Genomic DNA, 22,161 nt, shown 5'->3' with positions numbered 1-22,161 from the left:
CAGCCTTTCTGAGGACAGCAAACTGGGAGGGGGGTGGATGGGCCTTTAGAAGCCTCTTTTAATTTTGAGGTCACTTGATACATTAAAAATCTGTGACATAATGGAAGTACAGGGACCTTTCCCTTCTCACTGCTTTACCCAGGACACAGGTTTCTTTCTTGCAGCTCTCAGCTCCAGCCAACGAGACCTCAGGCTCACATGCCCTACTGTCAGGATTGCCCACTGAGCTCTCCATGAAAAAGCTGCTGCTCAGTCAGCATAGTCCCGAGCATGCCTGACGACAGCAGGTTACAGGGCCTCCCTTAGCATGTCTGTCCACAATGGGACTTGGCTGGAGCTCAGATCCAAAGAGCTCTTAGGTGTTTGCTTCATTTCAATCCAATCAGTCCAGTTTTTATCCCACTTCTCCCAGATGCTGGGCATGGTCCCAAGCACTAGGGAGGAAAATGGAATTTAAAGCTATTTCTCTGCTTCTCACCTGGGTGAAGCCATTACCATCTGTCTCCTGTGGTATCACAACAGCCTCCGAAATGTGAGTTATATCATGTTCCTTTCCAACGCAGAATCTCCCAGTGGCTCCCCACTTCACCCAGAGCAAAGCTCATGGCCCCTCGTGGCCCCCTGATTAGTTCTCAGTCCTCCTCCCCTTCTGCGCTCTCCTGCTCACTGACTCCAGCCACAGGCCTCCTCAGGGGCCCAGGTACACACTCACCTCCGGGCCTTTGCAATGAATTGCTCTTCCAAGCCCATACTATGCGCTGTATTAGTCCACAGGGTCATTTCCTTCCCTCTTTCCTGTCTTCATGAAAATATCCCCTCACTGATGGATTTTCGTCTGTTTTGTTCACTGAAGTGTCTTAATCACCCAGAAGAGTGAACTCGGTACATATTTCTTCAATGAACAAGTGAATAAACGAAGAACTTTGCCATGTAGTGTGGGAAGAGAGGAGACATGGCAAGTATGAAATCTCTTCTTCTGCCATGGTCCTATTCTCTTTCATTCTCTTTTTTTTTTTTTAAAGGTTTTATTTATTTATTTGAGACAGAGAGAATGAGAGAGACAGCACATGAGACGGGGGAGGGTCAGAGGGAGAAGCAGGCTCCCTGCCCAGCAGGGAGCCCGATGCGGGACTCGATCCAGGGACTCCAGGATCATGACCTGAGCCGAAGGCAGTCGCTTAACCAGCTGAGCCACCCAGGCACCCCTCTTTCATTCTCTTTTGGTGCTGACTCAAACCTATGTTGTGTGGAGGGATGATGTCCACCTGTGTCTCCTGGCACCCTGCATAGTGCCCCATGTGAGGTCTGCCTCCAGCCCTTTGCACCAAGTTCTGCAGGTAGCAAGTTCTTACTGCATTGTGGTCTGATTGAAGGAGAATCCGAGTCCCGTGGACGCAGGTTGTAATGGTTTGTGGAGGGGTGGCGGTGATGGCTATGGGCTGTAATATCCAGGGAAACAGAATTGAACTCGGGAGCTGGGCACTGAATCTGGAAGTGGGGAACAGAGAAGGAACTCCAGGCAGGGACAGAAGGCAGTGGAGGCTTGGCAGCTGGAATGCATTAGGTGCCTTAGGATTGAGGTTGTCTCCCGGGCAGGGCAAGAGTGGTGATGTCTTTGTTACCTGTGGCATGGCTGTTGCCCATCTTGAGTGTCTGGACCCCTCTTCCTTCAGCTCACACTCCTGCCCTGCGGCCTGCCCCCGGGGCCTTGTGTCATGAGCCAAGCAGGTGTTAACATTCATTGATCCAACATGCTGGCAAACTGAACGCTCACTTGATGCCTAGAGACCCCCTCCCCAAGTAGCCAGACTTTCCTAACCCTCTGTTCCGTTTCTTCTCTGCTGAGGGTCTGTGGGCCACTCCACCCTTTGCTCTGGGGTGGACAGGTGTTACTCCCTTTGGGCTTGGACTCCCCCCTTATGAGTTTGTAGGTATCTCTTTCCTCCTTCAATCTGTAAGTCCCTGGAGAGCAGAGTTAGGGTTGGATTTGTATCTTTTATCACATCTGTACCTTTAATGTGACTCATAAATATATTCACTTAGTAACAGTGTGTTGATTTGAGGGAATTGTTGAATTAATTCCTCAATGGATGCTGCTCTGAGAGTCAGGGATGGGCCCAGAAGAGCGCTCCATTTGACTACGCAGAAACTGTGGGGGCTCCTCTGAAGTGAGGCACTTTCCAGGGAGAGGGTAATGATGTTCAGCATGTACTGTGGACCAGGCTGTGTGCCAGGTGTTTCTCAGACCTCATTATATTTATTCCCCAGAACAATCCTGTGAGGTAGATCCATTAGAATCTCTCCACTTATGCTCATGCCAAGTGCTCCCAACTCCCTAGATTAGACTGATTTCAGCTCTGTGAGCAGAACCTTCACAGCCCTCTGGCCTCAGCTTACATGCCACCTCCTTGGAGAAGTCTCCCCTGACTCCCTTCTGTCTAGGCACCTTCCTGCCATTGTCCGTGATCACAGTACACAGCTATCTTTCCTTCAAGTATTTATTATTTTTTAAAGGATTTTATTTATTTATTTGAGAGAGAATGAGAGAGAGAGTGTGTGTGCGAGCATGAGTGCGGAGGGGCAGAGGGCGATGGAGAAGCAGGCTCCCTAATGAGCACAGAACTCGAAGTGGGGCTCGATTCTGGGACTCTAGGATCACGACCTGAGCCGCAGGCAGATGCTCAACCACTGAGCCACCCAGGCGCCCCCCTTCAAGTACTTATTATAAGCTGTAATTATCTTATTGATTTTTTCCCCTAAGTTTTCCACCACCCATCCGTCTGAATGGTAGCTCCACAAAGGCAGTGGGCCTGGTTTTGTTGTCCACCTTCGAATCTCCAGTGCTTAGCAAAGTGCCTGGTGCAGTTGGCACACAACACAGGTTTTACTGGATGAATGGCTCAGACGCCATCATTTCGCATCTTATTTTGTGCTGTGCAATTGTAAGGGCTCGGTACATTCTGATGCTTTGGGAAGGTGTTTTAGTATTTCTCTCCTTTTGTCTGATTCTTCTAAATTGAAAAAGATATTTTCACATCTGTTCTTTCCACAAAAGTTCCATGAAAATGATTATTTTTTTTATTTAAAAAAGAAAATGAGGGGCGCCTGGGTGGCTCAGTTGGTTAAGCGACTGCCTTCGGCTCAGGTCATGATCCTGGAGTCCCGGGATCGAGTCCCGCATCGGGCTCTCTGCTTGGCAGGGAGTCTGCTTCTCCCTCTGACCCTCCCCCCTCTCATGTGCTCTCTGTCTCTCTCATTCTCTCTGTCTCAAATAAAAAAAAAAATCTGAAAAAAGAAAATGCATGTTGCACCTACCATATGCCAGTCAGTGTTCTGAGTGCCTCACAAATATTAATTAGTTTAGTCTTCATAAGAACCCTATGAGGTAGGTACTAGTACTGTCTTCATTTGGCAGAAGAGCAAACTTAGGCAGAGAGAAGTTAAGTAATTTTCTTAAGGTCACATAGCCAATAGATGGCAGGGCTAGAATTTAAAGCCAGACAACCTGGCTCCATAGGTCATGCTCTTAACTTTCTGCTATATTTCTCTTTACTCCACTAAGGTGGAAGTGGATAGAGAAGGGATAATAGAGGATTATCATTGATTGAACCTCTGCTAGATTTCAGCTACTCTGCTAGGTTATCTCAGTGAAGCCTCCAGGCTGGATATTGTCTCAGTTTTGGAGATTGAAAAGTTGTGACTCAAAGAGAGAATGTAACTTGCCCAAGGTTTTACAGACAGTGGCGGAGCTGGGATTCAAACTCTGATCTGTTTGATTGTGAGGTCCAAGTATTTCCCCTTGGCCATGCCAAATGGCAGCTAGTAAAAGCAGGCCCAGAATCAGTGCCCTGGTTCCCCTGCTGAAGCATCACATTCGTTGCACAAAACCAAGATGCAGTCTTCATAATTTTGCTGTAATGGAAAAGCAGCTTTTCTCTGTGGTTTTTCTTTGCATCTCTGCTGTGCAACATTGGTACAGCTGTGGCTCATGAGGGAAGCAGCCCTTGGTTAGGTATCAGAACAGGTGGCTCAGCCTCTTTAAAAGCCTTTCCCTGATGGTAAGATGGGGAACTAATATTCATGTTTCCTGCCTTCATGGGCTATTGCAAAGACCTAATGACATTATGTTCATGAAAGGGATTTGAAGACTATAAAAGTCCATGAGAGAAACACAGAGCAGTGTGGGGCTTGAAGAACACACCCTGGGGAAGCAAGGACAAGAACCTGGCAGAGCCTGATGCTGCGGCAATTTTGAGTGATTTCTCTGTAGGTATGTCCTTGACTTAACATCTGTTTCAAATTCATGGCGTTCAGGTCCATTTCCCCCCCCCCCCATTGACCCTTCTATCTAGAGATCCTTAGCAAAGCAAACATCACCACCCATCCATCCATCCACCCATCCATCCATTTATTCATTATAGACAAGCATCCCAGTTACTGGAGATAAGACACAATGACCAAAAGAATGGAAACCCTCAGTCCTGATACTGAGTTTGTGTGTTTGTGTGCATGTGTATGCGTACACATATTTGGTGTACCACTAAGCACTAAAAAACACTATAGTAAGTATTTTATACACTTTTTAAATTTTATCTTCACAGAAAACTGGTAATGAAGGGGTTATCTTCCTATTTTACAGATGAGAAAACCGAGGCTCAGAAAAATTAAGCAACTTGGCAAAAAGCCCAATGATTAGAAAGTGTGGAGCCAGGATTCATCCTCAATTGTAACTCCAAAGCCCAAATATCATCCGGATGATTGTACTAAACTAGATGGATGTAATTGCTTCAAATTTCCCCTGTTTTTCTCTTGGGTTTTATAGCCTTTGCTGGTGTTTATCCACTCTAAAGCTATGGGCATCAGGCAGACTGAAAAAGAGATTACCTGGGTCTGGCACAGGAATATATTTTAGGGGTTGGTATGTACTGAGCTGGAAATAACACTGGCTCCTGATGGAACAAAGGCCATCTTAAGGCATGGATGAGTGATGTTTGGAAAGTAGCATTAGAAAGTGGTTGGGATGTTAATGATTTAAAAACCTAAGCTTTTAAGGCTGGAGTTCACATATACCTTCTTTAGCCTGACTGTACTGTCCCATGGTCTTATCAGTAATGGTTCTATCAGGACAGCAGAGCCACCATGGCTAATACGGGGTAAGGGATGCACCAGAGACATTAGATCTTAGGCACTTGCGGGAGGTGCTGAAGAAAGCTATGTATGACTTGCTTCTACTTCTGGTGCTAGGCTCGAAGTTTCTCTAGGTCAGCAAGGCCAGCAGTTAGAAAGAAAAGATGGATGTGAAGTGGACAACAGTGAGAACAATTTGGGGTGCACAGAGACAAATTGGAACCCATAAAGGCAAATTGGACCCCACAAGGACAGGTTGGAACCCACATCTTTCTCTTGCTGCCTCTAATTTTGATGATGGGCGTGACTTCCAGAAGCTGGTGCTCTTTGTTACAGAGTTAAACATGCTCCTGTTCCAGACTCAGAGGAGGAAAAGATCTGGTGGGGTCTGAGGAGCTGCAAGCTGGCTGCCATCCCCACCAACAATGAAAGCCAGCATTCATTAGAGGTACCAGCATGGGTGCTGGTCTTCTAGGACCTTCAGAGCATAATGGTTGCTTTCAAATATTGCAGATTCTTCCTGTGACCAATGCTAACTCAGAACCATCAGGGAAGGGAATTCCGGGAAGCATAGTTCCAGTCTAGCCAAATTGGCACAATACAGAACCTCCACACATCCTGATCTCTTAGGAAAGTCCACACAACTTAGCACTGAATGGGTTCTGATGACATGACACTGTCATGTCTTCTGACTTGATGGTAGCTCCCTCAGTAGAGAACACCACCTTATAGCTTTTGTTTCCCAGAAGTGCCCAGTTCATGCTAGCCACAGAGAGACCTTCAATGAACAATGGATTGCAGTTGACCCCTCCCTGTCTGCCTCCTCTGTTTAGCAAGCTTAGATTTTCATAATGGGTACTCTCTTGGAAATCACTCCATCTATAATATTCTTGGCAACTGATTATCTTGTTTCTTTTCGAACCCTCAGTGACAGATGTCCTGGAGCCCATCCCCCAATAGCTATGGCTCTTAACATTGAGACAAATGAAGCTTGAGGAGTTTAGATTTTATTGATCTTACAACATCCACCAGGCTATTGGACTCATCCATTCCAAACACAACTCAGAACAAGAAACTCACCAATATTTTGTTTCACTATTATTATAATGCCCTTAGTCTCCTCCAAATTTCATATTCTTCTTCTTTGAAAAACATTTTCACTGTGGTAAAATATACATAGCATAAAATTTACCATTTAAACTATCTTGAAGTGGGGGTGCCTGGGTGGCTCAGTCAGTTAAGCACTGGACTCTTGATTTTGGCTCAGGTCATGATCTCAGCAGGGAGTTTGCTTGAGAGTCTCTCTCTCCTTCTCTCTCTGGCCCTCCCTTCCACATGTGTGCACTCTCTCTCTTTCAGATAAATAAATAAATAAATAAATAAATAAATAAATAAATAAATCTTAAAAAAAAAAAACTATCTTGAAGTGGTATTAAGTACATTCACTACTGTCCATTCCCGTAACTCTTCTCATCCTGCACAACTAAAAGTGTGTACCTATTAAGCACTAACTTCCCATGCTCTCCTCCCCCAACCCCTGGATCCTACCATTCTATTGTCTGTCTCTGTGAGTTTGACTACTCTAATTAACCTTGTTAAGGTTTGTCCTTTTGTAACTGGCATATTTCACTTAACATAATGTCTTCAAGCTTCATCCGTGTTATAACATGTGCCAGAATTTCCTTCCTTTTTAAGATTGAATAATATTCCATTGTATATATATCCACATTTTACTTATCCATTCATCCATCTATGTCTTTGTATCTCTCTCATAACCTATGTTACACAAAGAGCCCAAAGAGAGATTTACAATCTTCCCTAGGAGTCTTGTTTTGCTTTGATATTCTTAAATTTACATGGCAAATACAATATATATTATACTTTGAAGATCCTTAGTTACCTAAATTTAACATAATGGATTGAGATTCCTTCAGAGAGGGAATCTTGATGAACTGGGACAACAAACAATGAGAGGGAGCAGGGAACCTAAGAAAACCATTCAGCAAACATCTGGTCCTTCATGGCTATGCTGCCTTGAGGGGATCAAGGCAAGTGAGGGAGGTCTATCTGAGTTCATACTAGTTCTGTTTAACTTAGGTTATTTAAATTTATTAATATTTCACAAAAACAATTTTCACAACCACAAACAATATTTCTTTGGAAAGAATGCAACTTTGGAGTCAGACTCTTTCTCACTGTGTGGTTTGGGTAAAGTAACTTAATATGGCAGGTCACATTCACTAAGGGTTTACTGTATGCTAGGCACATTGCCCAATGTCTTACATTTACTCTCTCAGTTATGAAAAGTACCATTATTATCCTCATCTTATAGAAGGGATGACTGAGGCACAGAGAAGACTTGCCCACGGTCACATGGCGAGTAAGTAGCAGAGCTGGGAACCAAACCCAAGTAGTCTGACTGCGGTGCCTATGGCATAACCATTACTCTGTATTTGACCTTGGCTTTCCCATATGCAAAATGGGACAGTAACATCTAACTTCTGGTTTTGTATGAATTGAAGATAAAGAATGTTAAAAAATATTCAAAGTTCCTGGCATGTAGTCGATCCTTTGTAGATGATATTGCCAAAAAAACATTGCTACTTCTCTCAGGGCTTTGGTGCCCAGTTTCTTTTGGTCCCTTAGAGATTCATTAAGAGAATCTATTGTCCCTGCATCTTTTAACCTGTCAAGTCATTTGGCATCAGTGGTCATTTTGCTGGTAAAGTAGTTCTCAGTCACTCTGCCTGGTTCTTCCTCACCACGGTGTTTGCGAATGAGTGTGGTGCCTGTGCGTGGGGTGGAGAGTGCAGTGAGGGTATCTGTGTTAGTTTTCTGAACCTTGGAAAAGGAGGCACAAAAGCACAGGGAAGATGTGTGATTTGTGTAAAGCTGTGCACATTAATCAATGAACAGGAGAGGCAGGAAGTGTTGGGAACCTTTGTTGTCTGCCAACTGTGGGGCGTGTCAAAGCCACTGCCCGTCCTTGAGTGCCCTGGCCTCCCTGTGTCAGTGGCCTTCCTGCTCCACGCAGGTGTGGCTCTCTGAGAAGTGCTCACTGTCACCTGCGACCTCTGCCACAGGCAGCCTCAACCAGATAGACAGGAGCCAAAGTGTGGGGTACTTCCCAAGGTCACTGGGCTGCGATCAACATCTGTCTGTCAAACAGGTCATCTGCTTCTCAGTCCAGGTTCCTTTAAAATTATAAAATTGTTTGAGCATATAAAAACGAATGACGAGCAGGTCCCTCCCTGCCACCTGCTGTTGTGGAGGCTGGGCTCTCCCTCCCATGGTCTGCCACAGGTGCAAGAGTTCACAGGTCTCATCTCGTCTTGGAGGGACTTGTCGAACTTTAGAATTGAGTTTCCCTAGTCATCTTGTGACTTTAGCTCTCCAACATGCTCCAAAAAAGTTATGATTTTTTAGATCATCTAGTTATTTCTTATTGTTAGGCTGAGAGAAAGATTCCCTTGTATCTTTCCACAAACTAGGTGAAATGGGACCCCTCCTCGGTTGGGCAGTTCTCACTTGGATTTCTCAAGAGCAGTTGTAGTCAAATATCATCTGGGCTGTAGTCATCCTGAGGCTTGACTTTGGATAAAGTCCATAGTGGAACATGGACAGGACTATCAGATGGTGCTGGTTGTTGGCTGTGAGCTTGGCTGGGGCAGCAACTTGGGTTTAGGCATCTCGCAGCATGGCAGCTGAGCTCCAAGATGGAGCATCCAAAGAGCAAGCATCCCAAAGGAGTCAGGCTAGGCTCCTTTAACCCACTCTCACAACATGTGGCATTACTGATGCCACAATTATTTATTTATTCACTGAGTGAGGGGGCTACACAAGGACGCAAATACTATGGTTCCTGGGAAGCCATTTTGGAGATAGGCTACCACAACTATTAATGACCATATCTTTTCAATGCCTGTCCCTTTCTCTACTCTTTTGCAATGATTCTCATCTGAAGGGTATCATGGAATAGTGAATTATTTTATTTTCCTGAGGCTCAGATTCCATCATTTGTAAAGGGACTAATGCTCCCTGGTTATTGTTAGGAGGGAAAGTCACTAAAAAATGATAGTTTTTATCATTGACTCAGATACTTGGAATGCTAAGTACAGGCTCTGTACAAGGCTCTTTACACATGTTATTTCATTTAATGTCCAAAACAACCCCACAAGGGATGTACTAGGGTTATCCCCATGTTACAGATGAGAAATCTGAAGTTTAGAAAGCTTGTATAACTTGTCTAATGTCACACAGTTAGGAAGTGGAAGACTTTTCATTACTGTGTGTATTGTTTTTATAGTTTTTTGTGCATAATTCTTAAATTATGCACAAAATTAGAAACTTTGAGATAAGGGGTTTTATATTAATAATTTTTATATTCTTCCCAGTGTCCTGTTCAGAGTTTGGCACAGGGTAGATGTGAAAACAATAATATTTGTTAAATAGAAAAGAAACTAATTGACAGGGAGGATGGGGACATAGGAATTCTCAGCCAGCACATTGACTTGTTATACAGTTCTCTTTGAGAGAATGTTTTACCTCTTTTGTACTGATTTGATTAAATCCTCAAGGTCACAGAAGATCCCCCCTGATGGCTCCAGAGGAGGAGGGCTGAAATCAATTGTATTACTATGGTGAAATCTCATCAATTTCAACCTGATACCAAACCCCAAAGAATCTTTACCCTGACATTTATTTCAGAGATTCTTTGCAGAGTTCTAAATAGCCTCCAGTGCTCTGCAGCCGCATTGCCTATCCTCGTAGGACACATTTACATTTATTAATACCACAAAAACTTTGTGCCTTGATGCAAATCTCATCTCTGTCCCACTTCCCCAGTTCTCCAAATCCCAGCTAATTCTTAAAAGCTCATCAGGAAGACAGTGATAAAATCTTCTGTGCAGTTAAAGAGCTAGGTACAAGGGAAAATAATTATTTACCAGGTTACTCTGTCCCCAAAGCACCCTTTGAAATTCTGTTTTTATGGCCTGCCATAATTAGTTTTTTTTTAATCAGTCGTCTTGAAATGAAAAGAATAATGATTTCCTGCAGGATTATAAATCGTTATGGAGTGGCTGACCTAGACTAGAAATCACTGCTTACATGTCTAATGTTAGATGTCAGGAAGAATTAATTGGGGAAAGAGATAAACAGCCCTGCAGAAAGGAGGTTGTTTCCTGAAAACTCTGCCCAGAAAAGACTTAGAAGTGTCTAAGACCTTAGACACTCTATGGAAACCTTTACATAGGTCACTTCCTTTGTTAACACCCTCCTGCCCACCTTCAGCCATACCTCACATCTCTTGATTCAGAATCTAAGTGGAATGAAGTGTAACAGGAATATTGGGGCTACTCTTCTCTCTTTTGTGGCACCAGTTGTGAGGATAGGTTTAGATAAAGTCATCTAGGAAATCTGGTCTTAGGGAAGGGTCATGGATTCTCAGAACTAGAAGGTATCTTTGGATGGAGGTTCTCAAAGTGTGGTCCATGGATCTGTGGGGAATCTGAAACCCTTTCCAGGAATACATGATGTTAAACCTGTTTTCACAATAACACCACAATGTTATTTACCCTTCAGCCATTTTTATTTATTTATCTTCATGGCGTTGACGTGTGCATTGATGAAGGAGAAGCAATGTGGGTGGAAATGTGGCACCCTGGTGCAAACCAAGGTCTTGGGCCCAAACTACTCTGGTGGTTGGTGCATTCTTTACCTCATGTACTAGCTGCAAAAGAACCCCACCTGTTTCACTTAAGGATGTCCTTGATGAAGAAGTAAAAAGTATTAATTGTCTTAACTCCTGACTTTGAGTACTGTTTTTAATATTCCATGCTGTGAAATGGAAAGTACAGAGGACATAAAACACTACAGCTGCATCCCAAGGTGTGTGGTTATCCAGGGGAAAGGCAATCAGGCTGTCATTGGAGTTAGGAGCAGAACTTGCCACTTTGTTTCAAGGAACACCATTTTTCCTTAAAAAAAAAAAAACAGCACAAAAACCAACTGACAAACAATGGTTTTTCAGCCTTGGGTATTTGGCAAATTGTTTCTCAAAAATGAATGAAGAGTATCTAGAATTTCAGAAAAACTTACTGGCAGAATTTGTGGCCATGACAAAATTCACATTTTCAAGTCAAAATTAGAATTCTGAAACTCTTTTCTCTGGCACCAGGATCCGGATTAACATTAGGAACCTGTGCAGAACTCAGTGAACCAGTATTTTCCAAATGATCAATGTACAATGGCACAAAATCCATATGTGGGTAAAACATTCATTTAAAGTGTGAGATAGCTCAATGGACTTTAGTGGAACAGAGTTCAAAAAGTTCATTGATATATCAGGTTCCATATTGCCATTAAGCTTTAAGAAACTATCACTAGCCAAGCTGGGTACAGTATCAGAGGAAAATATACATAGTTATCTGGAAAGGCCATTAAATTCTGCCTCTCCCCTGCTCCGCCTTTTCAAACTGTATCTCAGTGAGGCAGAATTATCTTCCCAGGCTCCAGCCAAAGCAGCATATCACACCAGACTGAATGCAGAAGCATATATGAGAATCCAGAGGTCTTCTTTAAGCCAGACATTAAAGGAATTTGCAAACATACAAAATAATCCCACTCTTCTCACTAAATTACTTGGTTTTGGGAAATGTGTATATTTTTTTTCATAAAAATGTGACTTGTATTAATATGGAATAGGTTTATTATTATTTAAATGAATTAATAAGCATTTTGAATTTTTAAGTTTTTAATCTCTAAGGTGCTAAATAACAGTAAATGTAATCCATGTAGTAAAAGGTCTTCAATAATTTTCAATAGTTAAAGGAGTCCTGAGACCAAAAAGTTTGAGAACCACTAGCCAAGAGAATGAAACCTTCCTTAGGTGGGCCTGTTCAACGGTGCTGCAGTAAGACATTATAAGGACACACTGTATGGACCTTTGCCATATTTTCAAGTTTGGGATAATTTTTATTAACACTTTTATTTTTATCTAATCTAAGGACTAGACATTCATTTCCCACTGAGTGAGTTCTTACGTTACTGAAATTGGATTTTCATAATGAGGCTAAAGGCAATTTTAACTCATAATCTAAGAAATGGAGGTGTCATATCCTGAGAAGAAGATCTCACTTTGCACATACACACACTGATATTTAGAGTTCCACTGGGAAGTAGAAATTGAATGGCTTATGTAAGTCATGAATTTTTTTTTCCTTAAATGTACAAAGTCAAAAATGTCAAGAAATTGCTTATATAAAAGCAGGCAGTATATCATGGATCCTTAGTAAGCAGCTGGGCCTGAGGTTAGATCCAAGCCCTCCATTTACTTGTTTAATTTTAGCAAAGTTAATGAACCTCTCTGATTCTCGGTTCCCTGAGACTAATAGTACTTACCTCTCAGGGTTGTCGTTGGGAGTAAAGTAAGAGTACAACTTGTTACCGAATGCCTGGCCCAAGCTGAATTCTTGAACGTTCTTGTATAATCATCCTGACTACAGGTATATGGCCTAACCCCTTACATTACTTTCCTACTGCTGCTGGAACAAATTGCCATGAATTAATGGCCTAAAACAACAGAAATTTATTTTCTTATGGTTCTGGAAGTCAGAAGTCTGAAATGGGTCTCCCAGCACTAAAATCAAGATGTCAGCAGAACTGGTTCCTTCTGGAGGTTCCAGGGGAGTTTTTGTGTCATGCTTCTTCCAGCTTCTGGTGGTGGCTGGTGGTCCTTGGATTGGGGATGCACCTCTCTGATCTCTGCTTCAGTCACCACATTGACTTCTCTTCTCTAGTCAAATCTCCCTCTTGCCTCCCTCTTAGTATGGACACTTACAATTACATTTAGGTCCACCTAGACAATCCAGGATAATTCCCCGTCTCAAGATCCTTGATTTAATCACATCTGCAAAGTGCCTTTTGCCAAATAAGGTGAAATTCCCAGGTTATGGGGATTCGGATATGGGTATCTTGTGGGGGGGGAGGGCATTATTTAGCCCACTATACCCTCTCATTTTATAATGAGAGCACTGAGTCCCATAAGAGGTGAGGATATGCAGAGGTCATGGGACTGGTCTAGGGCAAGGAAAGGTGAGGCTTTCTATCTCCACTTCCACCAACTCATACTTTGGAAACTCTGCCTGAGACCTCTGACCTCATAGGCAGGGCCATTTCTCCCCTGCATCTCCCCCAGAGCTGCCGCTGTATATACGAATCCAAGGTATTGGTGACATCATATTCCACAAATCCATAGAATACAATAGGCATGGTGTCCCTTTGAACATGATGTCTCTCACTCTCCTCTGTGATCAGGAATGGAGAGTAGTACTTTATTTCAACAGTTTTGAGGGCATCAAAACCACTTATCATCAAAAGTGAAGATTAGGGGCGCCTGGGTGGCTCAGTCGGTTAGGAGTCTGCCTTCGGCTCAGGTCATGATCTCAGGGTCCTGGGATCTAGCCCCGCATTGGGCTTCCCTGCTCAGCAGGGAGCCTGCTTCTCCTTCTCCCTCTGCCTGCCACTCCCCCTACTTGTGCTCTCTCTCTGTCAAATAAATAAATAAAATCTTAAAAAAAAAAAAGTGAAGATTAAACATGATTTAGTTCATATCCAGGCACATAAGGTAAAACCAGATGATCTTAGGCTTGGCCGATTTACAACATCCCCATTGTTATGTATAATGTGAACCAAAATTTGATGTTCTTTCTCTCTTAAGAGTTCCTTTGTTCCAGCTACATATCTCTAGTCACTATAGCCTATTCTGTCTCATCGTACCATCCCACAAACTCACTCCCAGACTATATTATATATACCATGGATCCAGGGACCTAGTAACCATGTTAGGATCTGGCATGGTCATGAATGGGTTCCTAGAGAGACAGCAAAGGGGGTTTTGCAGCTGATAATCAAATGCTGTCAGGATTTGAGACTCTTGAACAAGAAGCAAGCAAAAGCCCTCCTTCCCAAACCCATTTTCCTAGGGCATGTCTTCTGTAGTGGGTTTAATTGGGTAGCCTCCAGTAAAGTATGTCCCAATGCCCAGAACCTGTGAATATTACCTGTATGGCAAAAGAGTGAGTATTACCTTATGTAATAACAGAGGAGATGAAGTTAAGGATCTGGAGTTGAGGAAAGTATCTGGGATTATCTGGGTGGGTTCTAAACACCTTCACAAGTGTCCTTAGAAGAAAGTGGCAAAGGGAAATAAGGCAGAGAAGACAATGTGAAGACAGAGATTGAAAGGATGTGTCTAGAAGCCAGGAAACACCAAGGAATGCCCACAGCCATGAGAAGCTACAAAAGGCAAGGGAGAGATTCTTCCTTAGAGCCTTCAGAGGAAGTGAGGCCCTGCTGACACCTTGATTTCAGATTTCTGGTCTCTAGAATACATTTTTGTAGTATTAAACCATCCAGTTTATGGGAATTGGTTCCAGCAACCCTACGAAACTAATACACTTTTGATGACCTGGAAATAGGTGTGCTAGCTGCTCGTTAATAATAAAAAGAACAATCACAGTAATAAGAGTATTTGGTGAATATCCACTCTATGCCAAGCACTGTACTAAGGGCTTTACTACACTATCGATCCATTGCACAACCTCATGGGACAGGCGTCACTGTGACCCACAATTTGCAGGTGAGGAAGATGAGACTTGGGATTACGGGGCTAGTAAGGGGGGGAGCTGAGATTAGACCCAGGATCTACTGGACTCTTTCTTATTGGCCGTCATCAGTACCTCCAGAATTGCTCCAAGGACAGCCCATTTCTTCGGGAGGGAGAGTCAGGGAAAAGAGAACAGAGCAGAGGGGCACCAGTGCTGAGCAGAGAGGCCCAGAGTTCCTAGGGGCACATTAGCAGCTGCACGGGCCACCCTCAAACCGGCCAGGGCAGGGCAGGCCTTAGCAGGACTGTGTGGAGAAGAGGAGGGAGAGCTGGGGTTCAGAGGTTCTCTTGGTCGCTCTTCAGAGCCAAAGACTGTTTTCATGGTGGTTCTCACTTCCTGAACCTTCTGCCTAGACTGGCTAGGCAGCCAGGAAGCACATATTTCACACAGGGTGGGTGTTATCGGCCTGTGTTGGTCTGGGGAGCCCTCTGTCCTCTTGGGCAGACTAAAGAAGAGTCTGCCCAGATCCTGAAGAAAGCCCCCTGTGAGGGCCTGCTGGTGGAGTCATTGCCATTCACGTCGCCTGAAGGCATTTTGAAGCAATTTCCAGTTCCTTCCCTGAGGCCCAGTTTCCCTTTGATCTTACACATCTGGCTCTGGCCTATAAACTCCATGCAAGGGGTAATTAATGCAAGCTCAAAGGAAGGGCAAAAGCCAACAGAGCTCTCTTCTACAGCAAGCTCAATTCAAAGTGCTTAGGGACAGCCTGAGCACGATGACCTTTATGAGGTTCCAGAGTTTGCTGTCATTACACCAGTTGTGTTGGGAGCAGATAGGGCTGGCCTCCACTGGAAACTATGCATTTGCTTATAATACTTAGGATGAAGGATTTGTTGCATTGGGTGTAGCAGAAACCATGTGAGGACAGACTCCAGCAGCTGTTATAACTAAAGGCGATTGAGAGAGCCTCAAACTTTTCCTCCAGCCCATGGCTGACGGTACTACAGGGAACAAAAGAAATAAAGTAAAGGGCCCGCATTTACTGAGCACCTACTGTGTGCCAAGTGTTTCCCATAGGGTATTTTATCTTCAAAACAACTCTGAAATGAAAGTTATTTCTCACATTTTTTTCAGAGGAAGATGCTGAAGTTCATAGAATTTCTGTAACTTTATTTGCCAAATAGAAACCAGTAAAATGACAACTGGAATTCCAACATGTTTCCACAGTCCAGGCTGTTTTCACCATACCATGACAAATAAACAGTAAGATCGAACCATAATGTGACCCTTGCGTGGACAACAAAGATTGATCGGGGGCACCGGAACATATCTGAATGAAACACATACATTTATAAAGTTGGATATATAAACTCAAAACATGCTTTTTGTTATTTTTGATAGGTCAGAGAGTATGTGCTGAATTCCAAGCCAAAATGTCCCCAAAGTAACATTCTTCAACCTATGGGAGTGTTAACTGGCAGTGGCCATTGAAGAATAACAGGTATTTCTGCAGAATACCATCTCCTTGCCTTGGGAAGGGGCCCCCTTCTTCATTCAAACAATATTTATGAGTTTGTGGCTGACCCCAACTCTCAGTGACAGGGTCACGGAGAAGTAAATATCAATAAACACAAAAGTATAACACAGGATACTGAGTAATAGATGATCCCAAAGGCAGGGATCTGGACCAAATGATGTCCTGAGACCATCTTCTGCCATCTTCTTACTGGTCTAACTGTGGCGAATGACCAGATATTTAAATTTGCTGTCTATCGTACTCAATACTTTTGTAAAATACAACAAAAATAGCGTGAACATCAAATTATAATACATTTTCCCAAACACTCTCAGTTTCTGTACTTATTTCCTCCTGGCCCGGTAAAAAGCATGTGGTGGACCAGCTCTGACCCATGGACCACACTTTGAACCACACCAACTGGCAGGGAGGTGGTGGAGACCATCCAGGAATCCTGGCTGGCGAGCTGGGCTGAAGTCTGCTGCTGCTGCTACTGGAGTCACTCTTGTTGCTGGCTGCTTCACTCCTGGAACCTCCGCTAACCAGATCCAGGCAGCCTCTGGGAGCTGAGACTTCTGGTGGTTACTGATCCCAGGGCTGACCACCAGCCTGTCACAGAGGCGTCTTATGCTAACCTGTCTACCGTCACCCTCTGTAACACTCCTCTGCACTATGCGGACATCGCCATCCCTTGCAACAACAAGGAAGCTCCCGCGGCGGGTCTGATGTGGATGCTGGCTAGGGAAGTTCTGCGCATGCGTGGCACCATTTCCCGTGAACACCCATGAGTGGTTGTGCCTGATTTCTACTTCTACAGAGATCCCGAAGAGATCGAAAAGGAAGAGCAGGCCGCTGCTCAAAAGGCTGTGACCCAGGTGGAATTTCAGGGTGAGTGGACTGTGCCAGCTCCTGAGTTCGCTGCCACTCAACCTGAGGTCCCAGACAGTTGGTCTGAAGGCGTGCATGTGCCCTCTGTGCCTGGTCAACAGTTCCCTGCTGAAGACCAGAGCGCTCAGCCTGCCACTGAAGCCTGGTCTGCACCTCCCTCTGCTCAGGCCGCCGAATGGGTAGGAACAACCCCTGAGTGGTCCTAAGAAAAGAATCAAATGCAGTGGGAATCCACTAGAAGGCTTAAGCAAAGGAGTGATACCATCTGGGTTCTCTCTTTCAAAGAACATTCTGGCTGGTGTGTCGGGGGCAACGCTGAAACACCACTTAGGAGGCAATGTCAGTGGTCCGTCAAGGGGTGGGGGATGACAGTGGCCTGGACCGGGATGGGAGTGCTGGAAATGAGGACAAGAGGAAGGATTCAGGTTATGTTCTGGAAGCTGGGCTGACTGCTGGAATGGGTGATGCTTTGGGAGTTCTACTGCATGTAATACTACAAAGCTTAATTGTAGGGATTTTGGAGTTCTCTTCCGCTGTCAATCTGGGATTTACTGAATGCCTCAAACAGAAAATATCCTAACTACAAAAATTTCCATTAGGGAAACAATGCAAATTTGATAATGTGCCAGCCAGAATGTAGGTGTTGGCATGTGAGTCTACAGGCATCTTCTGATCCAACACTGCCCTTATGTCAGAGAAAAAAAAAAACACCGGCAGAAAAGTGTCCATGTTTTAAGTCCAAGAGGCAGCCCTACACCTCACCCCAAAGACTGCCAGTGAATCAATAAGATGCTTTGTTTGAGCTCCATAATTCTATCCTAATATTAACCAAGGAAAGGTGTCCGGAAGGCAAAGTGACAGGTCTCTGGACAAGGAAGTGTGTGACAGCCAAGGATTCACTTAGCTGTTTGGTCCTTTGTTTTTCTCAGTATTTCAGAACTACCCAGGAATCTGAGGAAATCAAGATTCGAATCAGCAGGAATCCAGAGTCTACACAATGAACCTCAGGGACCAAATCAGTCGTGATTATGCTCACTAGCGCCATGGATCCAGACACTGACAAGTGGGCGGATGGCAGGCGAATCTGGGTACTAATCACATTTCTCCTGTGCTTGAGTGTGTGCCCAGGGAACAATCTGATCACAGGTTTAGCAATGGTAATAGCTTCAAAATATATGGGCCATCCCAACAGATCAAACGTAACTTTTAAGATGGGAGCAGAAAAAAAAGAGGCTTAGCTGATGATGTTTATAATGGACAGTGTGACCAATGCCTATTTTTCTATCTTAAAATGATGTTTATAAAAGGCTTCTTTCATCAAAATTCATCAGCATGGTATTCATTGCGGGGACGTTTTTGGAATACTGATGCACGCTAGTTGGCGAGCATATATTATTGTATACCTGCTGGGAGCTAGGTCTGGGGCTGGGGAAGGGAAGAGAGATGAATAAGATATGGTAAGTGCCCTGGGAAAGGTCAGTTGTTTGATTGATGGACAACTGGGTGAGGCAGATCTGGAGAAAATGGATATAATACAGGGTGGGTGTGGTCAAACCTTGAATAATTGGTATAAACAAAGGGCTGTGGAAATGAAGAAGGAAGCCAGCACTTTGTCTGATACATAGTGCAGTATAAACAACATTAACTTTGGGGCCAAATGGACTATGTGAGGAATCCCACCTATCCCACCCGCTCATGTTTTCCCTTTGGGCAAGTCAGCCTAATCTCACCAAGCCTCAGTTTGCCCATCCCTAAAATGGGGGAAATGATTATCTCCAGAGTTTTAGTGAGAAGTAGATGAAGTATATACAGTGTCTACTGATCTAGCACATAGTTGATGCTTAGCAAATGGCAGAAAATGTTAATACAGTAACTCCCCTTATCCACAAGGGATACATTCCAAGACCCCCAGTGGATGCTTGAAACCACGGATAGTACTGAACCCTATATATACCCTGCTTTTTCCTATACATACATACCTGTGATAAAGTTTAATTTATAAATTAGACACAGTAAGAGATTAACAACAATAAAATGGAACAATTATACCAATATACTATAATAAAAGTTATATGAATGTAGTCTCTCTCTGTCAAAATACCTTATTGTACTCACCCTTCTTCCTGTGGTAATGTGAGATGATAAAATGCTTGCGTGATTAGATGAGGTGAGGTGAATGACGTAAGCATTGTGACGTAGCGTTAGGCCACTATTGACCTTCTGGTGACATGTCAGAAGGAGCGTCATCTGCTTCCAGACCATGGTTGACTGTGGGTAACTGTAAATAAAACCATGGATAAGGAGGACTACTGTATAGATTCTTAGTGTTTTGCTCTACTAGAATTTCTTTACTCTTTCCGATGAAAAGTCACTATATTTTGGCGTGTCTTAGACTTCAGGAGTCTAAGGCTGCAGGGGACCTTAGGGACCATCTAAGTCAGCCTCCTAATAGTAGAGTACAGGAAACTGAAACCAAAGAAATTGAGTAACTGTTCTGAGACCCTTGGAGGCAGAACCTTCCATTGTTCTTCCCTTTCCTGTTTCTTGTCTCCCAGAGGCTCTGAAGGCAGATGGCAGTGAATGATTCGAAAGCACTGAGCTTAGGAAGTTAGAGAAGAATTGCATTTCTGAGCTCAACTCCTCTTCTTAACTATGGGAAACCACTACTCATGTTCCACCGGAGAACGATTCTGTAGCGCTGAGACCCCAGTTCGGGACCTGACGCGGAAAGAAGGAAGGGTGGGTAGCAATCCTTGGCTCAACGTGCAAGCTTGTGCAACGGATTCTAATTGGTTGGTTAGTTGGTTGACCAAACTCTGTCACAAAGGTGGCCCCTAGGAAATGAGGTTCTGATGCCAGAAATCTCTTGGTATAATTTAGAGAAAGAAATTAGAATTGTAGACATAGAAAATTGTTGGAGTACAATTATTACATATGAAATACCTGACTACTCCCTAAACATATTTTCTGAGAAAACCAAAAAGAAACTCCTCTCGCCAAGTCTTGAGTAGTGAAGAAAGAATCAGTATCTTTGAAAAATGCTCAGGTGGCTATTTGAGAAGACCAAGGATAATGACAGAGGGCACTGTAGCTGAATGGCCTTCTTGCGTCCTTGGAGGGGGGCGGGCGGTGATCACATAGCTGCCCTCAGCCCCCTCAGGCAATGGGTATGCAGTCAGAATAAGCAGCTTTGTGGGGTGCTGCCCTAGTGGCCTGACCTTTGATCCACAGGGTGTCTAACCTCACTGTGCCTCAGTTTCTTTTTTTGTAAGATAAAGCCACATCTCTTTTTTTTTTTTTTTTTGCCGAGAGATGATCTGTGTGAAGTGCTTACCAAGGCACCTGGCTCATAACAATGTCTAGATAAATGGTAGCTATTATTAGCTGTAATTATGGGATTCTAGTGGCTGAACATGAAGTTAGGAGATAAGGAGAGGCTTATTTTTGCTTCCCCTTGGGTCCCTCCCAACCCCCTCTCTATCTTTCCTCTTCTGTCTCCCTTTGCACTTTTAAGGACCCTTGTGATTACACTGGGCCCAGCCAGATTACTAGGATAATCTGATTTTAAAGCCAGCTGGTCTTGGGGCACCTGGGTGGCTCAGTGGGTTAAGTGTCTGACTCTTGATTTCGGCTCAGGTCGTGATCTCAAGGTTCTGGAATCGAGGCCCATGACAGGCTCCGCACTCAGCATGGGAGTCTGCTTGAGATGCTCCCTCTGTCCCTGCCCCTCTGTACACACACACACACACACACTCTCTCTCTCTCTCTCAAATAAATAAATCTTTAAAGCCAGCTGATCTTACTTTAATCCCATCAGCAATCTCAAGTCCCTTTGCCATAGAACCTAACATTGTCATAGATTCTGGGGGTCAAGGACATGGGGGGGGGCATTATTTTGTTTACCACTCCCACCAGTTGGGTGTACTACTTTAGGCAAGTCACTTAACTCTCTATTTCTCAGTTTCCTCATGCGTGTGGCCAACGTGCTACAAGGATTCAATGAGACAAATGCACGCCAAGCCCTTAGCACAGCATCTGGTGCACAATAAATGCTCAGTCTGCAGTGTTCTCTTTCCTTTCTCATAAACACATACACGATGTAGAACTCCACAGCCTGTATCATATTCTGAACCATAATGCCCTAAAATGCTGCTTACGGCTACATCCTGGCATTCCTTTTTTTTTTTAGTGGGCTCTGCCCCCAGGGTGGGGCTTGAACTTACAACCTCTAGATCTAGATCTAGATCAAGGGCTGTATGTTCTACCAACTGAGCCAGCCAGGGGCCCCCGTCCCGGCCTTCCTAATGGAGGGGCAGCGAAAGCCGAGAGCCTAGCTTGTGCCTGAGTCACAGGCTCCTTCCCTGCACTCTGGACAGCCCACGCACACCACCCTCGAGGTTTTTGGCACTTGGCAGTGACTGGCCTGGGAAGGAAGTGCTCTCTTGGTGTCCCCGGTGGGGGGACAAATGAATCACTGAGTGCAGGCCTGGCAACAGTTCATTCTTCTATGAATGGTGACAGATACTCAAAAGCAAACAGCGCTCCGTGCCCAGAGACTTGCCTTGGACACAAAGGAAACTACCAGTGGTATTCGCTGTTCTGGGTGCCCTCACATTCTTGATGTCCCGTGACCCTCCAACTCCGGGAAGTGGGCAGGGAAGCCACCCTCAGGAGGCCACTGGGGTAACTGAGGAACGGAGGGTAGATGACTTGACCGCGGTGACACAGCTTGCCAGGGCCTGGCATCCCGACCTCCACCCCCGGAGCCTCTCCACCTCTGCCTGGCCTTGTCCCAGCCACTGAGCAGTGAAGGGGGGTGAGTTGGCCTCACTTAGGTTACATCCCTTCTCCACTTTGCCTCCTCCTCTGCCCCGACCTCCAATCAGGGGAGTTGCCACAGAGCCGTTCCTGACCACATAGCCGGGTGGTGTGTCTTCCTCCTTCAGCAGGGTTCTCCGGCCTGTCGCTCGCCAGCGCTCCATTTGGTACTTAGTTATACGCAGTCTCCTAGGGGTGGCTGTC

At 44.4% G+C, this 22,161-nt stretch overlaps 1 protein-coding gene across 2 annotated transcripts in view; it reads left to right on the top strand.

The window, feature by feature from the left end:
• Positions 1–19,220, top strand: part of TMEM65 (transmembrane protein 65) — a 121,089-nt gene extending 101,869 nt beyond the window's left edge. The window contains exons 9-10 of one of the 2 annotated variants that reach the window (XM_081816518.1): positions 16,137–16,236; positions 16,622–19,220. In XM_081816518.1, coding sequence (XP_081672644.1) covers positions 16,137–16,226 — 90 coding nt within the window. In that variant the 3' untranslated portion in view covers positions 16,227–16,236; positions 16,622–19,220. Of the gene's footprint in view, positions 1–16,136 lie in introns of both variants that reach the window. The other variant, XM_081816517.1, reaches the window with a different exon arrangement.
• The last annotated feature ends 2,941 nt before the right edge of the window (positions 19,221–22,161 follow it).

The sequence above is a fragment of the Leptonychotes weddellii genome, chromosome 4 (genome assembly GCF_054177405.1).
Source record: "Leptonychotes weddellii isolate Sample4059 chromosome 4, ASM5417740v2, whole genome shotgun sequence".
Taxonomy (NCBI): Eukaryota; Metazoa; Chordata; class Mammalia; order Carnivora; family Phocidae; genus Leptonychotes; species Leptonychotes weddellii.
Note: the sequence above shows the minus strand (reverse complement) of the source record. Positions and strands in the feature narration are given on the sequence as shown.